This window comes from Mytilus californianus, unplaced genomic scaffold (genome assembly GCF_021869535.1).
Source record: "Mytilus californianus isolate M0D057914Y unplaced genomic scaffold, xbMytCali1.0.p SCAF_15, whole genome shotgun sequence".
NCBI lineage: Eukaryota > Metazoa > Mollusca > Bivalvia > Mytilida > Mytilidae > Mytilus > Mytilus californianus.
Window position 1 is genome coordinate 855859 of NW_026262637.1, and position 22379 is coordinate 878237.

The 22379-nt window shown below is 29.8% G+C and overlaps 1 protein-coding gene across 4 annotated transcripts in view; it reads right to left on the reverse strand.

Moving 5' to 3' along the window:
- Positions 1 to 7020: 7020 nt before the first annotated feature.
- LOC127725174 (rho GTPase-activating protein 8-like) overlaps positions 7021 to 22379 on the reverse strand; it is a 28138-nt gene continuing 12779 nt past the window's right edge. For all 4 annotated transcript variants that reach the window (XM_052232021.1, XM_052232019.1, XM_052232020.1 and 1 more), the window contains 8 exons: positions 21888 to 21974; positions 17246 to 17344; positions 16475 to 16585; positions 15398 to 15468; positions 14169 to 14246; positions 13630 to 13758; positions 12875 to 12981; positions 7021 to 10467 (listed from right to left, as the gene is read on the reverse strand). In XM_052232021.1, coding sequence (XP_052087981.1) covers positions 10300 to 10467; positions 12875 to 12981; positions 13630 to 13758; positions 14169 to 14246; positions 15398 to 15468; positions 16475 to 16585; positions 17246 to 17344; positions 21888 to 21974 — 850 coding nt within the window. In that variant the 3' untranslated portion in view covers positions 7021 to 10299. The remainder of the gene's footprint in view (positions 10468 to 12874; positions 12982 to 13629; positions 13759 to 14168; positions 14247 to 15397; positions 15469 to 16474; positions 16586 to 17245; positions 17345 to 21887; positions 21975 to 22379) is intronic.

Below are 22379 nucleotides of genomic sequence, written 5' to 3' on the forward strand. Positions count from 1 at the left end.
ACAGAAAATAACTTGCATGTGTTATTACAGATACTTTTATGAGTTGTCTACTCTTTAATCTTTAAATTTACTAAATCTGTAATAACATATGTTTGTTATTTGTAAAATAAATCATAAATATTTTTATTTTTAGTTGGCTCTAGGGAACTCTTGAAACTTTGCGCAGAAACTAAATGCATAGCCTTGATAACTAACTACTAATTTAGATTAATACATTTTTCATTAACCATGGTAAATCAATGAGACAAGGCTTTTAAGTGATTAACTTAGCTGTAATAACAAGGCTTAGTTATTAAAGGCATGTAACTTATTGAATGAGACACTTTGGAGTTACTGGGAAGCTTGCGCAGAACCTCATTACATGCTCTGATCATTACTTCTTACAATAAATTAAAATACATTGTAATTGAGCATGATCTATGTCTGAGCAAATGCTTTGAAGTGATGTAGAGAAGCTGTAATAACACCCTTTAGTTATTACAGGCATATTTGTTCTGTAATAACATAGGTGTGATATGCATGATAGGCAAACTATGAAGTGTTATATCTTTCTATAGTTAAGTATACATAAAGACAGTAGCAATATCAATTGAACTTGTATACATTTTAACAAGACAAATGATGTATATTGTCCCTTTGAAACATGTAACATACATATGTTATCACAGTTCTTTGATTTTTTTGTCCACAATAACAATCATATGTTATTTTTCTCTAATAACCCTATAGAGTTATATCCTTGACTGCTTAATGTTTGCTACCAGAAGTCTTTCAAATTATATGTTACAAAATAACTATTATGTTCTTATTAAAGTATTGTTAATAAAATTTTCTTATCTAATAGAAATTTGTTTTGGTGAGGCAAAGGTCTGTGTTTATAGTTGCAAAGGTTAACTCATACAGATGCCTTATGCTCTGTAGTTCCAATTTGGCATATGTCAGTTGTCCTTGACCTCATTTTCGTGATTCATATTCTGCTAAAATAAAAAAAAAACTATACCGTAGCTATAATGAATAATTGGACCACTTTATTTGGTGTATAGAATCATTGTTATATTGAGTATAAATAGGACCACTTTATTTGGTGTATAGAAGCATTGTTATAATGAGTAATAGGACCACTTTATTTGGTGTATAGAAGCATTGTAATAATGAGTAATAAGACCACTTTATTTGGTGTATAGAAGCATTGTTATAATGAGTAATAGGACCACTTTATTTGGTGTATAGAAGCATTGTAATAATGAGTAATAAGACCACTTTATTTGGTGTATAGAAGCATTGCTATATTGAGTAATAGGACCACTTTATTTGGTGTATAGAAGCATTGTTATATTGAGTAATAGGACCACTTTATTTAGTGTATAGAATCATTGTTATATTGAGTAATAGGACCACTTTATTTGGTGTATAGAATCATTGTTATATTGAGTAATAGGACCACTTTATTTGGTGTATAGAAGCATTGCTATATTGAGTAAAAGGACCACTTTATTTGTTGTATAGAATCATTGTTATAATGAGTAATAGGACCACTTTATTTGGTGTATAGAAGCATTGTAATAATGAGTAATAAGACCACTTTATTTGGTGTATAGAAGCATTGTTATATTGAGTAATAGGACCACTTTATTTGGTGTATAGAATATTGTTATATTGAGTAATAGGACCACTTTATTTGGTATATAGAGTCAGTTATATCGAGTAATAGGACCACTTTATTTGGTGTATAGAAGCATTGTTATAATGAGTAATAGGACCACTTTATTTGGTGTATAGAAGCATTGTTATAATGAGTAATAAGACCACTTTATTTGGTGTATAGAAGCATTGTTATATTGAGTAATAGGACCACTTTATTTGGTGTATAGAATCATTGTTATAATGAGTAATAGGACCACTTTATTTGGAGTATAGAAGCATAGTTATAATGAGTAATAGGACCACTTTATTTGGTGTATAGAATCATTGTTATATTGAGTAATAGGACCACTTTATTTGGTGTATAGTTTCATTGTTATATTGAGTAATAGGACCACTTCATTTGGTGTATAGAAGCATTGCTATATTGAGTAATAGGACCACTTCATTTGGTGTATAGAAGCATTGCTATATTGAGTAATAGGACCACTTTATTTGGTGTATAGTTTCATTGTTATATTGAGTAATAGGACCACTTCATTTGGTGTATAGAAGCATTGCTATATTGAGTAATAGGACCACTTCATTTGGTGTATAGAAGCATTGCTATATTGAGTAATAGGACCACTTTATTTGGTGTATAGAAGCATTGCTATATTGAGTAATAGGACCACTTTATTTGGTGTATAGTATCATTGTTATATTGAGTAATAGGACCACTTCATTTGGTGTATAGCAGCATTGTTATAATTAGTAATAGGACCACTTTATTTGGTGTATAGAATCATTGTTATATTGAGTAATAGGACCACTTTATTTGGTGTATAGAATCATTGTTATATTGAGTAATAGGACCACTTTATTTGGTGTATAGAAGCATTGTTATAATGAGTAATAGGACCACTTTATTTGGTGTATAAAAGCATTGTAATAATGAGTAATAAGACCACTTTATTTGGTGTATAGAAGCATTGTTATATTGAGTAATAGGACCACTTTATTTGGTGTATAGAATCATTGATATATTGAGTAATAGGACCACTTTATTTGGTGTATAGAATCATTGATATATTGAGTAATAGGACCACTTTATTTGATGTATAGAATCATTGATATATTGAGTAATAGGACCACTTTATTTGGTATATAGAGTCAGATATAATGAGTAATAGGACCACTTTATTTGGTGTATAGAATCATTGATATATTGAGTAATAGGACCACTTTATTTGGTGTATAAAAGCATTGTCATAATGAGTAATAGGACCACTTTATTTGGTGTATAGAAGCATTGTTATAATGAGTAATAAGACCACTTTATTTGGTGTATAGAATCATTGTTATATTGAGTAACAGGACCACTTCATTAGGTATAGAGAAGCATTGTTATAATTAGTAATAGGACCACTTTATTTGGTGTATAGAAGCATTGTTATAATGAGTAATAGGACCACTTTATTTGGTATACAGAGTCAGTTATATTGAGTAATAGGACCACTTTATTTGATGTATAGAATCATTGTTATATTGAGTAATAGGACCACTTTATTTGGTATATAGAAGCATTGCTATATTGAGTAATAGGACCACTTTATTTGGTGTATAGAAGCATTGTTATATTGAGTAATAGGACCACTTTATTTGGTGTATAGAAGCATTGCTATATTGAGTAATAGGACCACTTTATTTGGTGTATAGAAGCATTGTTATATTGAGTAATAGGACCACTTTATTTGGTGTATAGAAGCATTGCTATATTGAGTAAAAGGACCACTTTATTTGGTGTATAGTTTCATTGTTATATTGAGTAATAGGACCACTTCATTTGGTGTATAGAAGCATTGCTATATTGAGTAATAGGACCACTTCATTTGGTGTATAGAAGCATTGCTATATTGAGTAATAGGACCACTTTATTTGGTGTATAGAAGCATTGCTATATTGAGTAATAGGACCACTTTATTTGGTGTATAGTATCATTGTTATATTGAGTAATAGGACCACTTCATTTGGTGTATAGAATCATTGTTATAATTAGTAATAGGACCACTTTATTTGGTGTATAGAAGCATTGCTATATTGAGTAATAGGACCACTTTATTTGGTGTATAGAAGCATTGCTATATTGAGTAATAGGACCACTTTATTTGGTGTATAGAATCATTGATATATTGAGTAATAGGACCACTTTATTTGGTGTTTAGTATCATTGTTATATTGAGTAATAGGACCACTTCATTTGGTGTATAGAAGCATTGTTATAATTAGTAATAGGACCACTTTATTTGGTGTATAAAATCATTGTTATATTGAGTAATAGGACCACTTTATTTGGTGTATAGAATCATTGTTATTTTGAGTAAAAGGACCACTTTATTTGGTGTATAGAATCATTGATATATATTGAGTAATAGGACCACTTTATTTTGTGTATAGAATCATTGATATATTGAGTAATAGGACCACTTTATTTGGTATATAAAGTCATTGCAAGTTATACATTTACATCAAGCATGGTTATATGGCCTTGAACTCATTGCATGGTTCAGTGATCTATGTTGAATTTTCATGATTGGACAGATTTTCATATACATATACTGTAAGCAATAGTTTAATCGCATTTGGTATAAAGAATGATAGTAATTTGAACATTTCCGTCAAGCTGGGTTCATCTGCCCATGACCTCATTTTCATGATTCAAAGATTCAACATAAAGCTTTTTTAATTAGGTCGGTTTTTCAAATACTATATGTAAAAGGTCAACCATAGTCACAGTATAGAAGGATTTTAAAGTGTTAATATCTATGTGGCCAGTTTCATCTGACCTTGACCTCATTTCCATGGTTCATTGATGAAAATAAAGGTTTTGTGATAAGACCCATATTTATGACAAATATATATGTGTTAACAAAGATCATGCTTTTCTCTGATGTCTTTACAATAAATTACAGTTTAAGGGGAACCACTAGTGACAGGTCAATAATAAAATTCGTAAGGGTTCCGCGGAACCCAGTGTCTCGCCTACTTTTGCTGTTAATCGCAGGCTCAACAAAAATGAGGAAAAAAATTAATAAAAATATTCCTCTCTATACTATCTTTTGATTGTAAGTAGCTTCTGTCCAAGTTTGGTAAAAATCCAGGATAATTTATGAATCTAATAAATGTTTTAAAAACTTAAACTGCAGACTGTATGTAATGTTGACTGGAAGAAAAACTAAGTCCATTTATAAGTAAAATACGGAAAAAATGGAACAAAATTTTATCAAAATTTCCTTCTAGATACTAGCTTTTGATCATAAACAAGCTTCTGTCCAAGTGTGGTACAAATCCAGGATAGTTTAAGAAAGTTGTTAAAATTTTAAAAAATTTAACTACAGAGTGAATGTAATGTTAACTGGCAGAAAAACTAAGTCCATTTATAAGTAAAATCCAGAAAAAATGGATTTTTTTTTACAAAATTTACTTCTGGATACTATCTTATGATCATAAACAAGCTTCTTTCCAAGTGTGGTACAAATCCAGGATAGTTTAAGAAAGTTATTAAAATTTCAAAAACTTTAACCACAGAGTGAATGTAATGTTAACTGGCAGAAAAACTAAGTCCATTTATAAGTAAAATACGGAAAAAATGGATTTTTTTTTTACAAAATTTACTTCTGGATACTATCTTATGATCATAAACAAGCTTCTTTCCAAGTGTGGTACAAATCCAGGATAGTTTAAGAAAGTTATTAAAATTTCAAAAACTTTAACCACAGAGTGAATGTAATGTTAACTGGCAGAAAAACTAAGTCCATTTATAAGTAAAATACGGAAAAAATGGATTTTTTTTTTTACAAAATTTACTTTTGAATATAATCTTATGATCATAAACAAGCTTTTGTCCAAGTTTGGTAGAAATCCAGGATAGTTTAAGAAAGTTATTAAAATTTCAAAAACTTTAACCACAGAGTGAATATTTGTGGACGCCGCCGTCGACGCCGACAGAATGTAGGATCGCTATGTCTCGCTTTTTCGACAAAAGTCGAAGGCTCGACAAAAATGTATGCAGATGTATTAGCATTGGCACCTCTCATTTCCATGGAGATTATTTGGCTCTGCCCCCTTGGTCATGATCCATTGACTTTGAATGTTTTGCATAGTTTACAAGTTAAAGTTTGTGTTTAGGTTATTTTAAAAGGAACAACTAATGTTAGGTATACAGGTTTATAAGCATTAGCATTTCTCATCTCCATGGATATTATTTGGGTCTGCAGCTTTAATCATGGTTCACTGACTTTGAATGTTTAAATATTGTAATTTTAATTTCAATGCAACTACTAAAAGGCAAGACATATCTCTGTGTCAAAGGTTTATAATAGTTTGTTCTTATGTTATAACTGTCCTGGGTAAGGGCAAGGGTTGGCAAACACTGTTCAACCCATTCTGTATGTGCCCATCCCAAGTCAGGAGCCTGTAATTCAGTTGTTGTTGTTGCTGTATATCACATTTGTTATTTACATAAATCAGGCTGTAAGTTTTTTCATTTCAATTGTTTTACATTTTTTATGTCTGGGCCTTTCATAGCTTTCTATATGGTACGAGTTTTGCTCATTGTTGAAGGGTGTACAGTATCCTATAGTTGCTAACTCTCATGTCATTCTGTTTCTGGTTTAAATTTGTCTCATTGGAAATGATACATTCTCCTCTTATTATTTTACATCCTGCAATGACTGCTTAACTTTCTGTAGCTTTCACCCATGGTTTTCAGTAGAGTTAGTGTTGCTTCATCTTGGTGATCTGAGTAATTATTATTAAGACAATTGTTTTAGTCTTTTTTGATTTGTTGTCTTTCCTGCAGCAAACTAATGTAGCAGACTGTGAGACACAAAGAAGCTATTTATATATAACTATCTTGGTTCCATTGAGCAAGTTATGTCCCCAATATGAAATAATGTGACAAGAAATTACAAAAACTAAGAATTTTTTCTGTATAATTTAATGATTTTAACAATATTGTTTATATTGAGAAACCTTTACAACAAGTTCATGAAACTTTTTAACCAACAAAATTGAACTATTTTTACTTTTGTAATCCTTCAAGTCTTGTATCTGCAAAACCAATAGATGATTTTACATTCTAAAGATAAAGTTTAAGATTATATATTATAAACAGATTGCTTATCAAATGAAAACTTTCTTCAAATGATATACATATACATTCATGTGAGAAGTGTTGGTGCTATTATCAATAGTTATGATATTATGTGATCTTACTTCAAAGAGCCATGCAAGTCTTCTGATTAAATATGTTCAAAACATTAATGTTATAATTTTTTTGTTACATAAAATACTATGTATTTGACACTTCCCTTCTTGCAGGGATGTTTTGTTTTTACAACAATTAATTTCTGCCTAATAGAGAGTACTGGCCATGGATATGATATGCCAGGGATATGCTATGTCAGGTATTCTCTGGTTGCCTTTAATTTGTAGGCTCTGAGTGTTCCTATGAAGGTTTAAACAGAAAAGACAAAAAAACTCGTAAATTTTTTTTTAACAGCATCATATTCATTCCACTTTGGAAAATCATTCTACAAACATACATTTCTATGTACTGATGGGAAAAGTTTTTTAAATTTTGAAACATAGGTCATATTCTGAATGAATCTTGGGGAAAAGATTTACATAAATTGATGATGAATTAAAAAAAAAACTATAAATTATAAAGTATATAAATTATATTTGTGACAATATACAATATACAAAATAACATAAAACCTGGGAATCAAAATTACACTTAATAATCAACATAAAACCTTGGAGTGGAATATACAAGACTCATTCATCCAAACAAATATAACACCCTAAGGTTGCTGTAATTAACTCAGGATTGTGTTTTAACTCAAAGATTTGTTAATGTGCCTGACTTTTTTAAAAGACATTCTGCTCCTTCTGTTGCATATATTTTTGTGTGGGTTACAAACAACAAATTCATTTTATATCATTAAAAAATTCCAATAAATGTATAAAACTGATTATAATTAAAGTTAACAGTTGGAATGTACAAGTGCTGAATCCCGAGGATATGTGAGTATTCTGTTATCAACATATGACTAACAGTAAGCTGGAATTGAAGTTAAAGCAACTGAAAATGCCCATTTTACCAAATCAAACAGAGTTCATAAAACATTGAAATATCAAGCGTCAGCTATGGCTAAATATGAAATATACGTTTGAAATATCTGAAAAGAATATTCATTTATCTAACTACTTCTACATATTGCACACAGTTGGCATAAATAAATGGAGTTTTCAACGCATACAAAAATTTAGCAGCTAAAACTATTTACCATAAACCTTTTAGTACAAGATTCCATAAGTTATCCTAACTCATGTGGATATTTTACACAAGTTATCCTAACACATGTGGATATTTTACATAAGTTATCCTAACACATGTGGATATTTTACATAAGTTATCCTAACACATGTGGATATTTTACATAAGTTATCCTAACACATGTGGATATTTTATAAGAAGAACTACATCCTGAAAAGATAAATTTGTCTTTATCTGAACCAGCTCCATCTTTTATTTTCTCTTTTCACATCATTGAACTCTTCTACACCCAGTAATCTGGACTAATAGATTGTAGATCTCCATCAACAATGGTTAATAGTTATTTCAAAATGAATGCTCTGTTTAAATACATCATATCTGATGGAAGGCCAATTAAAATCATGCATTTACTACCAGAAATTTAATCTTGGATGAAATTGCTATTCCTTTTGCTTGTTCACCGGGAAATTACCTCCCTTTCTTGGATAGATGTTATAAATGTATCTAATAGGATAGTTCTTAAGAATACTGACCTATTCACAATATTATGAAAAGAGATCTTCCTTGTGTTCAATTTATAATTAAAAAGATGATCCATTATAAATGAAAAGAGATCGAAATTGTGGAGCTTGTTCTGGACAAAGTTAATCTAAATATAGGTAAATAGGTAATTGTCATGTTGACAAAGTTAATCTAAATATAGGTAAATAGGTAATTGTCATGTTGACAAAGTTAATCTATATATAGGTAAATGGGTAATTGTTATGTTGACAAAGTTAATCTATATAGGTAAATAGGTAATTGTCATGTTGACAAAGTTAATCTATACAGGTAAATAGTTAATTGTTATGATTAGAGTATTAACTCAGAATAAATAGATCACAGAGAACACATGAACACAGAAATCTGCCTTATGTTTAGATGTAAAATATAGACAAAATAATCTTGGTTGTAGGTGGACTATTTTTCATGATGAAACTGCTGTTTGTGTAGTCTAATGGAGTTAACTCAATAAACAATTGTGAAATCATGTCACCGACATCATCATGAAAATGTTTCATTGCAATTGTATTTTTAGAGAATTCCAATTCATAGAATTTTTATTCAAATTTCAACTTTCTTCCATTTTTTTTTTTCTTTTAAACCTTGCAGCACTAATCTAAGCCTTGCATTTCTACCTGTTTCTAAGCCGAGCAGGAATAAATTTTATATTTGACAAAATATATGGGCATTACATATTGGTATGATAAATAAAATATTTTAAAATAATGATAGCTTACAAACAGCATGAAAATAATTCACTGACAAATGCACTGATGGACATTTATTTTTGAATTAAAAAGCTGGGACTATTTTTACAAAACAAGTAAAACTCATTGCATCTCATTTCTTGGGTCTCAGGTGAGACTTTCACATTTGCTAATAAAACAGCTGGACTTATATTTAGTAGGTCATGTTCTTTAGATTTTCAACATAAAACTTAACAAAATAATTTAAAAAAAGATTAACTTTTAATATAACCATGAAATTTTACAAAACAACAGAGAACTAAATTCCTACCAATGCCCAAAATATGTGTCTCTCTACATTTTGTACCAACATTTTTTTTTTATTTTGTGGAGTTAATCTTGTTTGACAAATGTCTGATTTACACATGGCTAAAGTTGAAATCAACCACTGTTGATAATAAATGTTGGTTAACACCTTGAAGGACTAAAGTTTTGTATGTTGTATATCTACCAACTTAAAATTTTTTTTTTCTTTTTTATGCTTAAATGGAGATGTGAAATAAAAGTAATACAGATATCTAGGGAACCCCACAATCGATGTATTTGTATAAAAGAAAAATATTTCTATAGAACTGGAGTCCCATTAACCTTTCATTTACAGTCTGAAAACACAGGAAATGAACATGTTTGGCCTCATGTGTTATGTGGTTGTAAAAATATTAATTTTTTGTTTGTTTTTTAATGTCCACTGGAACATCCGTCAAGTTTTACAAATGAAATATGAATGACTCTTTTAATTAAAACGAAGCTGCAGTTTACACTTATCTCTTCAAACTGAAACATAAACCTAAAGTTTCCTCTTGAGACTACTGTTCTTTATTCTCACATTTATTCAAGTAAAATCTAATTCAACAATAGTATGACCCTTGACCCTTCATGTCATTCTATAACCAAACAATAGACTGACCCTTCATATCTTTCTGTTCTACATAAACAAACATTCTGAAAACATAAACCTCATTTGTAACAAATAAAAATATTGCAGCTAACAAAATACAGTGTAAAAACCATTAACAAGGGGAGATCACATTAAAGGGGACATAACTGTTATCTGACAAAAAGCTGTGTGTAATTGTCAATAAGATAAGCTGCAAAGCTATTAAGGTGTCCTATAGTACTAAGGTTAGCTTGTCCTTTTGGCCACAGAAGGTTTGGTCCAAATACTATAGCTAGGTTGACAGTGTTCATCTTATTAGAGTCAGAGTACTGGGAAACCTATAATTATAAAAAGAAAAGGTTACATGTAAGTTAGTATTTTATAGTATTTGTAATGTGTAGCCGTGTTCTTTTTCTGGAATGACGATCTTTCACTTCGACAAAATCTGAACATGTTTGTTTTCCTAAGAATGTGTGTAATTTTCCAGTGATTTTACTTAAATCATATTGTGGTCCGTCACAATATGTCATCAATTACTTTAAATTCAAAAGCAAAAACTTGGCCCTTTAGAACTTCACCTCTGATCTTTCACTTTGACGAAATCTGAACACGTTTGTTTTCCTAAGAATGTGTGTAATTGTCCAGTGATTTTACTTAAATCATATTGTGGTCCGTCACAATATGTCATCAATTACCGGTACTTTAAATTTAAAAGCAAAAACCAGGCCCTTTAGAACTTCACCTCTGATCTTTCACTTTGACGAAATCTGAACACGTTTGTTTTCCTCAAGAATGTGTGTAATTGTCCAGTGATTTTACTTAAATCATATTGTGGTCCGTCACAATATGTCATCAATTACTTTAAATTTAAAAGCAAAAACCTCGCCCTTTAGAACTTCACCTCTGATCTTTCACTTTGACGAAATCTGAACACGTTTGTTTTCCTAAGAATGTGTGTAATTGTCCAGTGATTTTACTTAAATCATATTGTGGTCCGTCACAATATGTCATCAATTACTTTAAATTTAAAAGCAAAAACCTGGCCTCTTAGAACTTCACCTCTGATCTTTCACTTTGACGAAATCTGAACACGTTTGTTTTCCTAAGAATGTGTGTAATTGTCCAGTGAATTTACTTAAATCATATTGTGGTCCGTCACAATATGTCATCAATTACTTTAAATGTAAAAGCAAAAACCTGGCCCTTTAGAACTTCACCTCTGTAAAAGTAAGCTGTCAGATTTGGGGAATTTAGCTGATTGGGGGTCTATGACTTACATATCTGTGTGTTCACAATCATAAGCACAACAGGTTTGCTAACCCAATGAAACTGTTGCAGAGTTTTGACCAAGCGTATTAAACTTTCTATATGCCTTAAATATTCTTTGAATGATGATTAAGCTATCAAATTTACATTTTTCAGGACCAAATTCTGTTTGCAAAATTAAGCTTTCATTTTTTCTACCATAATGCATAATTTTAATCGATATCCCCATAAAGTGACCCATTTCACGACATCTTAATAAACATTTTTTTATCATGTATAAAACTGTCAAAAGTCTGGGATTTCATAAAAAAAAGTCTTATATTATATAAGTCAATTCAGAGTGAGAGATGAGGCTACCAACTTTCTGAAACAAATCATCTTATAGTCCAAAAGTTACAGTTCCCTCTATGTATCTCCAGAAGTTACTATGTCAATGTATATTTGTTCCACATAACAGAAGTTTCTGTGGTAACTTTGTAACAATATCTGCTCCTGTAACAAATAGTCTATACCCTTTATTCCTTTAGGGAGCTACCATTTGATTTTTATGGGGGGGCTAGGATGAAATTTGAAAAAAATAGGCAGGACAGGAGTTTTAAGTAAAAAAAAAGGCAGGATGAGATTATTTGCAAAAAAAAGGCTGGATGGCAATTTATGTAAAAAAAAAAGTCAGGATAAACTAAAAAAAAAAGGCAGGACCGAAAAGAGTGAAAAATAAAAAGGCAGGACCGAATAGAGGGAAAAATAAAAATGCAGGACAAAATTTTTCATCCTAGCCCCCCATAAAAATCAAATGGTAGTTCCCTTAGGAACAATACTGTAATACTTTTTTTCCTGTGGAAATAATATTGAAGAATATTTCTTCCATTTTGAACTTCTAAACCCTGGTAACCAGACAATATTCTTGCCTTTGGCGTCTAGGTAATAAATTTGCTTTACAATGATTGAAGGTACCTGTGAAAGATATACTGCAGTTCAAATTCATGTCTTGTAATTGGACCAATCAGTATAAGTTCTTCATGATAGCAACCCAAGGCAATTACCTCAGTAAGATAAACATCAGTTCAATGTCATAAGACTGTCAACTAGACCAATCAGGATAAGTCTTTCATGACATCAACCCTAGACAATTACCTCAGTAAGATTAACATTAGTTCAATTTCATATGACTGTCATTGGACCAATCAGAATAAGTCTTTCATGACATCAACCCTAGACATTTACCTCAGTAAGATAAGCATCATTTCAATGTTATATGACTGTCATTGGACCAATCAGAATATGTCTTTCATGACATCAACCCTAGACAATTACCTCAGTAAGATTAACATTAGTTCAATGTTATATGACTGCCATTGGACCAATCAGAATATCTCTTTCATGACATCAACCCTAGACAATTACCTCAGTAAGATTAACATTAATTCAATGTCATATGACTGCCATTGGAGCAATCATTACAATAAAAGAAATAATTACCTGTGTCAGGAAGTGTATAATATACTTCAGTATAATGTAGTTTTCCTTTGGTAGTTCTTCTCTAAATAATCTCTGTACCTCAATCAGCTGTCTGTCTTCTTCTAATGCTACAAATTAAATCAAATAAGTTCAAATATCCTATGCCAGCATTGTTAACATGGAATATTTCTGCAAGCCTTTCCCCCTAACCTTTTAACTCTTGGAATATCAAGACCAAATTTTATTTATTCACTTATCTACTTGTGTGCAGTTAAAAGTGCCAGAAAGGCAGATATGAGTAATAACTCCTTTATAGATTTTGTTCTTGTTTGACCTTTAGAGATCTTGCCTTGCTGGTCATTTTTACTGTTTACAACATGAATTTATATTTATTGTGTGACCTGACAACTTGGTATATGCCACAGATCAAGGATATATTTTAAAATATTTACTAAGTAACCAGGCCATTTGATTTAGGCCACAGGTCAAGGATATGTGATTATTCTCATTGTGTCACCAGACAACTTGGTATGGGCCACAGGTCAAGGATATTTATTTATACTTTCTGTGTTACTTGTCAACTTGTAAAGGCCACAGGTCATGGATATGTACTTGCTGTTAAATGTCAAACATCAACAATATGTATGTATACTTTCTGTACAACCTCGCACCTGGTTGTTAAGGTCAAAGGTCAATAATGTGTATGTATATTTACTGTGTAACCCTACAACTGGTTGTTAAGGTCAAAGATCAACAATGTTTATGTATATACTTACTGTGTAACCTGACAACCGGTTGGTATAGGTCAAAGGTCAATATTGGTTCTTGTAAATCTCTGAGGAATGTTTTCATTGTTACTGCAGGAATGTGAACATCATTTATTTCATCAAAGTCAACAGTTTCACCTGTAAAACATAGTTAATTTAAAAGACTTTCATTTATTTAAATCATGTGTCCCTTTCAATTTAAAATCTTTCTTCTGTACAGGGGTAAGTTGCTCAGTTTTGTGACAATCTGAATGTCAACATGAAGTGTAATAATGTTCTAGGTTCTGGTTTTATTTATTTTAACAAATATTTTGCCAAGTCCTTTCTACAGATTATTGGACCATTTCCTTTCAAATGTTATATGTCAGCTGTAGATAAACTAATTGAATTTGAAAACTCCAAACGACTCCAGCTACAATGAAAAAATTCTTTATATGAAAGTTGGCAAACCAAAATTTGGTGTCCTGTTCAGTCATAGCTCAGTTGGTCAAAAATGAAACTTGTCGGACAAGTACGGACAATATGAGCCTTGAACTTAACATTCTTACCTTGATTAAATCTTTTTTGTACATCTTTTAAAACTGATGCATTGGCCGATCTTCTGAATATTCCTTCCACATCTAAAGCTGAAATACAAAGAGAAAATACTGAATAATCCTTCCACATCTAAAGCTGAAATACAAAGAGAAAATACTGAATATTCCTTCCACATCTATAGCTAAAATACAAACAGAAAAAACTGAATATTCCTTCCACATCTAAAGCTGAAAAACAAACAGAAAACACAAGTTTATCAAAGAATTTATACATGTTGTGTTCCAGATGTAAATTTCTATACTTTATAACTTGTACAGAATTTTTGTGCAGGTTATCAGTATTTTGGGAAACATAATTGGATAATGTGCTGGTGTTTTACTACAATGTATAGTTTTTTTTAATACAGATTAAGTTATTACTTACTAAATGTATCATTTCTTACTACATTATATGTTTTTTTTTTACTACAATGTACAGGTGTTTTACTACAATGCAGTCTTTTTACTACAGTGAATAGGTCTTTTTACTACAATGAATAGGTCTTTTTACTACAATGAATAGGTCTTTTAACAACAACATGCAGGTGTTTTACTAAAATGTATAGTTTTTTCACTACAACATTTAGTGTTTTTTTTTACATTAATGTATAGTTTTTTTACTACAATACATACATGTATATACTCTTTTTTACTATCTTTTTAGCAAAAACTTGATCTGATTTGATTGAAAATTTTGAGATATCCAAGCAAGAAGAGAAGAAAGGTTAAATATTTTTCAGTAACATAAACAATCTAAGGAAAATATAGTATGATCATAGCTACTGAAGATTTAACAGCATATTCTATTCAGAAATTTATTAACAAAATAACAATTTGGTAGCAATGAACTGGTAACATTTGACTTTCCACAAAGCTGTGAACAAATTTGACTTTTCACACAAAGCTTTGATCTTATTTGATTTAGCATATAGCTCTTATCTAATTTCAATTTTAGTTTTTAATTTCTATCCAGCAAACTTAATTTTTAAAGCTGTTCTTTAAAATGTTCAAACAGTAACTCTATTGCAATTTTATTTTGTTAACAATTGGAACATCAACAATCCTTTGTACACCTACACCAATATGCTTCTAGTAAGATCATATTTAATCATTTTTAGAATAGTATAAGTTTTATATATCAGTGCACAGAATTTTTCAATAAATATTCAACAAAACAAATAATTTTTTTCATGTCATCCTACCATTTTTCCTGAGGAATTCCACACAAATTTCTACAACAGGAGGGATCACACACTTATAATTCTGTAATATTCTGAAAAACAAAAAATAGTCCAGTATAATCAAGTCCAATATTATAAGTTATATGGTTTGCTTCGGATCCATAGAGGGTTAATAAAATCCATAGGGGGTGAGGCTGAAGGCCGAATCTCCTATGGATTTTACTAACCCTCTATGGATCCGTAGGGGGTCAGTAGTGAACCATATAACGAATATATCGCACACGGGACTTTTTCTGCTAAGTTATGTATAAAAATAAGCAATTTATCTGAGGTGCGATAAGATAAATGTAAGAACCTCATCAGATTCTGTTTAGTATACATGGTATAGGAATAAAGTGTTGATGCCTGATATCAGGTCTTTGTTGAATTCATACACAACATGTATAGACCTGGATTGGTTATAACACATATATACAATATGGGTATATAATTGGATAAAATTTGTTAATACCCAGACATAAATGTACAGCATGAATGCTGATTCAAGATGGTAGACCCTAATGTTTTTACTTAGGATATTTTGTTGGTTCCATTGTGTAATTGGATTACTGTCGTATTGATATTTACTTTATATATAAATTTATTCATAAACATGTAAAAATGTAACACTGTCATCATTAAACTATCAATTCCATATTATTTATCAAGAGTTTGCAGATAAACACTGATTGAGGACAAGTATTTCTCCAAACACATGATGTATGGTTAATATGCCATATACCAACTAACAGTAGACTCTTCTACATAAAATACACAGGGTTTCTTATTAGCCGTTTCAGAACTTTGACCTTTTAGTAACCAAGAGCATTCTTTGATGTAGTATTGATTATTATTGTGCTACTTGTACCAATGTTTTTTTGTTACTGTTTTTTAACGCAGAATAATAGTATTAAATTGCAATAAATTTTTCTATGTCACATCGCAGTAATAAAACATTACTATTCTTATTCAGAACTTTCATCAGGAAAAAAACATCAGATTTCAATATCAATTCCACCCTACACTTACTCATGTATATCTTCCATAGTACAAACTTACTGTTGTAGTTTAACACCAAACTGTTGTTTAGGATTATGAACTGCAGCCTCACTTTCATCTGAGGAATAAGGATATGATGGTTTCTGTGCTGACAATATCTTAGCATCATGTCTGAAAGGAGTCAATTATTAAGCAGATAAGAAAATATAATCGATTATAATGGAACAAGATATACAGAATGGTACATTACAATTGAGAGATTGTAGACTGCGGGATAACACTTACCTTGCCTTACCATAATAATCTGGTAAAAAATTTTGTTTGTGGAGAAAACTATCATCTATGTTCATTTCATAAATATGTCATATTGATATTAATTATCTTATTGTACCTGGCCTTTATACATTATTTCAATTACAATATATTTTGATAAGCACACGTCTAACTTTAAAGTACTTATTTACTGGCCTTTATACATTATTTCAATTACAATATACTTTGATAAGCACACGTCTAACTTTAAAGTACTTACTCTAAAACTAAAGATGGAACGACTAGCTGATCAAAATGAAGTTGATAATAACATGTCTAACGTTAAAGTACTACTCTAAAACTAAAGATGGAACAACTAGCTGATCAAAATGAAGTTGATAACAACATGTCTAACTTTAAAGTACTTACTCTAAAACTAAAGATGGAACGACTAGCTGATCAAAATGAAGTTGATAACAACATGTCTAACGTTAAAGTACTTACTCTAAAACTAAAGATGGAACGACAAGCTGATCAAAATGAAGTTGATAACAACATGTCTAACGTTAAAGTACTTACTCTAAAACTAAAGATGGAACAACTAGCTGATCAAAATGAAGATGTTCTTTTAACTTGTGTAAATAATCAACATACATAATCTTCCTTCCAAACTTTGCACTAAAAAATTAAATGTATTTCAATAAGATATTAATGCTGTAGGCTACAAATTGTTTGCAAAAGCCAAGTGTCAAATGTGTTGTAAGCGATCATGTATTTAAACAAAAACAAATGTATCAGTGAAATATTATTGAAATACCATGGTGAAAAGTTATCTTAAAACAAAAAATCTATGGTCAAAATAAAACCCTTTCTTACTATTTGTGGATCTTGTGTGCTCATTTTAATATTTTACATCTGGTATTTCACAATAATCATGAGAGGTCAGTTTACCAATAATTCTAAATTTCTAAAACTTCTATGAGAAAATTGCTTGATTTTTGTGCTTTAAATCTATAATTCCTTTGAGAAAATTGTTTTGATTTTTGTGCTTAAATCTATACTTCCTATGAGAAAATGTTTAATTTTTCGTGTAGATTAAATTAAAAGAAGGGGAGATAATTTGTACAAAAATAATAAAAGTTCAATACAGGATGCACTGTATAAATAAACCCTTTAAGTATGTCCCATTCCTGTCATACTTGTTACCTCTCTATTCCTGTACATACTGTCAGTTAAACAGTACAGTCACTATTAGTCATCAATGTGTCAGTGTTTAATATATAATATATATAAATCACATTATGTGATGATACCATACAGATATAAAATGCTAAATAATACAAACAAGATAATAACATGCAATTAACTCAATAAAACCTTGGAATATAAATAAAATGTTAACTCATTTCAAATTTCAATGAATTGACTATTTATGTACTGTTATCTAACAGATACAGTGGACTTATAAATGATACTATTCAAATCCAATCCTTTATAGGAAAGTTTTCTAGCTAACTTTATCAAGGTTAAAATTATTTCTCATATAACCTGGCACCATGACAGATCAAAACTTAAAGTCAAGAAAAACCCTGAGAATTAAACAACTATAATGAAATAAATCTGATTTGTTCTCACTTATAACAAACATGGGAAAGACAACCAGGAAGTTAATTCTCCAAATTTTTTTTAGATGATTTATTTAAATTATAGAACTAGTTGAACTGCATCTTAACTGGAAAAAAAATAGATACAGAGATTTTATCCTTTCAGAAATAGTCATAGTGAAATAGTTCTATAAATTTATAGAATATAAACATATGCATTTTTTAACTTTAAATAGTGATTTTCATAAACTTGTCCACAACATTTCTTTTAAAAATGATATGTTATTGCTATCAACATTTCATTTTTGATGACATGAATATTAGGGTGTTAAATTTGTTTTTTTCAAGAGAAATCAATTAGTTTCTATATATAGCTTAAAAAAAGTTCAAAACAACAAAATAGAAGTAACAACATGGTGGTGTCATGCTGCAGAATTGTATTTATTCATACATCACTCATTTTCACAGAATTTGAACAGCAGAACCTCTTAATATTTCATATACTGTAAATTCAGAAATTATTGCGATGTTTTTTATATTGCGAAAAATGCGACAGAATTATAATCCCAATAATTTAAACTCGCAGTATGAAATTTTCTATATGAATTAAACAGGATTTTTCTCAATATCGCAAAAATTAAAATTGCATTTTAGTCTAAAATGACAAAATCGCAATAATAAATGCGCGCAATAATTTCTGAATTTACAGTAGTTAAAATGGAAATGTTAAAAGTAGTAAAATATTCATTGTAAACAAAAATCTACAAATCACAAATAAAATGTAAAATAAAAAAGCATATTTTACTTACATTCCATATATTTATTTACCTTTTTTGCTAATTTTTTATTTGACTATATCCCTAGAAGTTTAAATGCCACATATATCATTTTCTTCCATATTCAGATGCAGCTCAACAAGTTTTGATTGCATATAAAATTTCTTCAAAATCAAAAATACTGCCAAATTACGTAAACGTTGACTCAAACAACATCCCAGGAAGTATTTTCATGGATTTTTTTACTAATTAGAGTCTATTCAAGCTAATATTTATAAAAACAAGTATAATTCAATATATTTCATTTCAATTCCAAATAAGAACATTTTCTTTCTACATTTATATTTCTCCTAACACTGCAAAAATATCAAACCGTTTTTATACTCTAATTCAAAAAATTTGTGCTGAAAATTCAAATTGGTAGAGCAAATCACCATCATAGGCTTGAAACAAATAACAGAACAACCACACCATAATAATACCACGGTGGTTTAATAAAACTAAATAGGATACTGTGTGATTTAACGTACCTGCTGTTGGTAGGTAAAAATAAAATAAAAACTAATTAATATTTCTGTCATCTAATATTATAACCAATAAATAAAGCAAAGAAAAAAGTTATTATAAAACTGACCAATAAAAAATGTTTTTTAAATCTCCTTACTGTAAAAAAAGAAATCTATTATGACCACTACAATTATAGAAAAGAAATGTTCACTACTGGAAAGCTAACATCATTACCAGTAACTGCAATTAGTAACAAAGCAATCAGGAAAATAAACTCAATTCTTTAAAGATAAACTTTTAATATGTGTCACAAAATGTACAAACAATCTGTGTAATTACTTATAGGGAAACATCTCATAGTCCTTAGCTGTATAAGAATAGCATTAATTGATTTTCATATAATATATTAAGACATCTCATTTTTTTTGGTAACTGTATTTAATGTAAGTTCAAATGATAAAAAAAAATTAATAATTCCGAACAAAATATACAGGACAATTTGATGATATAGGTTTCACTGTTATTTTTAAATCAAAAGTTGTAATTTAATGGGATAATAGATCTATAAAATTGTCCACAAAAATGATATTGGGAAATGTAATTGATCACTAGGTATTGGTGATTTATAAGGAAGGTAAAAATACCTAAAACCCATTATATATAAAACTATCTTACCTTCTAAGATAGAAATGAAAAATTAAAATTCACACATAATTTATTGTCAAAAAGGCATTTCTGTAGCCATAGTTACCATAAATAATGGGCAAGTACTAATTTATTTTCAAGTAGGCATTTCTGTAGCCATAGTAACCATAAGTAATGGGCAAGTTCTAATTTATTGTCAAGTAGGTATTTCTGTAGCCATAGCTACCATAAATAATGGGCAAGTTCTAATTTATTGTCAAGTAGGAATTTATGTAGTCATAGCTACCATAAGTAATGGGCAAGTTGTAATTCATTGCCAAGTAGGCATTTCTATGGCCATAGTTACCATAAGTTATGGACAAGTTCTAATTTATTGTCAAGTAGGCATTTCTGTAGCCATAGTAACCATAAGTAATGGACAAGTTATAATTTATTGTCAAGTAGGCAATTCTGTAGCCATAGTAACCATTGGTAATGGTCAGGTTATAATTTATTGTCAAGTAGGCATTTCTGTAGCCATAGCAACCGTAAGTAATGGACAAGTTGTAATTCATTGTCAAGTAGGCATTTCTGTAACCACTGTTATGACATGTAATGAACAAGTTCATACTGAACATTTCCTAAGCCATATTTACCACAACATGGTAAAATAAATGGTAAATGTGAATGGTGTGTAAGCTATTTACAACACATATTAGCGAAGGCTATATTTGCTACAGAATTCAGCAGAACATCATATTGTCACTTTGTGTGAAAAAAAGTTTCTTCAAGTAAAGATCAAGGGCATAAAATGAACATAAAGAGAACGTTCTATGATTTTGAATACTATTTCTTTGAAAATTTCTTTAAAAAATAACCTAAAAACTGTGATAAATAATGCTAGGACATATATTCCCTCAGAAATAACTCTGGGATATCTCACTGCTATTGTGGTAAAAAAATTGCTTTCAATGAAAATATCAACAAAGCTGCTGTGTAGCAAGTCAGAGTCCATTCCAGCAGATACTGTCTATAAGCTTCTGAAGAGAATACTCAGGAAATACAGCCAATAATGTCTACAGTTTTTTATGCTGAAGCCGTCATAAATTTTTATTTCATTGGATTTTCATGCCTCATCTTTTTTCAACAAAAAATATTTAAAACAAATGTTTTTTCTCTTAAGTTCCATAAGAGTTGATCAAAGTAAACAAATATATAATTAACAAAATAAACTAATAACCAATTTCTTACCCATTTTCCTGTCTATCAGAAATAGAAACTGCATGAAAATCTAATATTCAATTTATCATGGCCTAGATACACACATTTATTAGAGTGATACAATTAAATGCTATGGCAACACAAACTCACCTGCTGTTTTAAAAAAAATATGAAAAAAAGTAATTATTTCAGACATGCCAAATAAATCTGACAGTACAAAATCTTGCAATAACTTCTAAATGCATAATAAAAATAGAACAAATACAAGGGTCTAGACACAAACAACATATTATTTATAAGTTCATTCACTTTATAAATAAAAAAAAAGTCTCATCTTTCTATAAAGTCACACATTCCCACATGTACATAAAAAAATACATGCTTCCAAAAGCAAGCAACGTAATCTTTATAGAAAGAAAATTTACAATTCTATTAAACAAAATCTTATAAGAAGGTATATTCCTACATGTATCAAGGGGAATAACTCACCTTATAAATGGTTTAAATATATTGAGTAATAACTTTATAAAGTTTGTAGGATGGACTAGATATAAGGCTTTTAGATTCTTCTTGTACCTGTAAAAAAGAGAGAATAAGGTCATAAATAAATAATCCTCAATTCTCATCCCCCTGACCAAAATGTAAATATATTAGATGAACTGGACATTTTTAAATCGTTTTGCATGTTGTTATATTTTGCAATCAAATTATTTGGCAAAATATTAAAAAGTTGATCTGTGTTGTATTTAATTTATCTACATATCATTGCTTTTATACACAAAATTTGACAGAATATCTATGTTCACACATACACAATAGATATAAGAAGATGTGGTATGAGTGCCAATGAGACAACTCTCCATCCAAGTCAAAATTTATAAAAGTAAACCATTATAGGTCACAGTACGGTCTTCAACACGGAGCCTTGGCTCACACCGAACAGTAAGTTATACTATAAGCTTGGTACAAGAATACATTTTG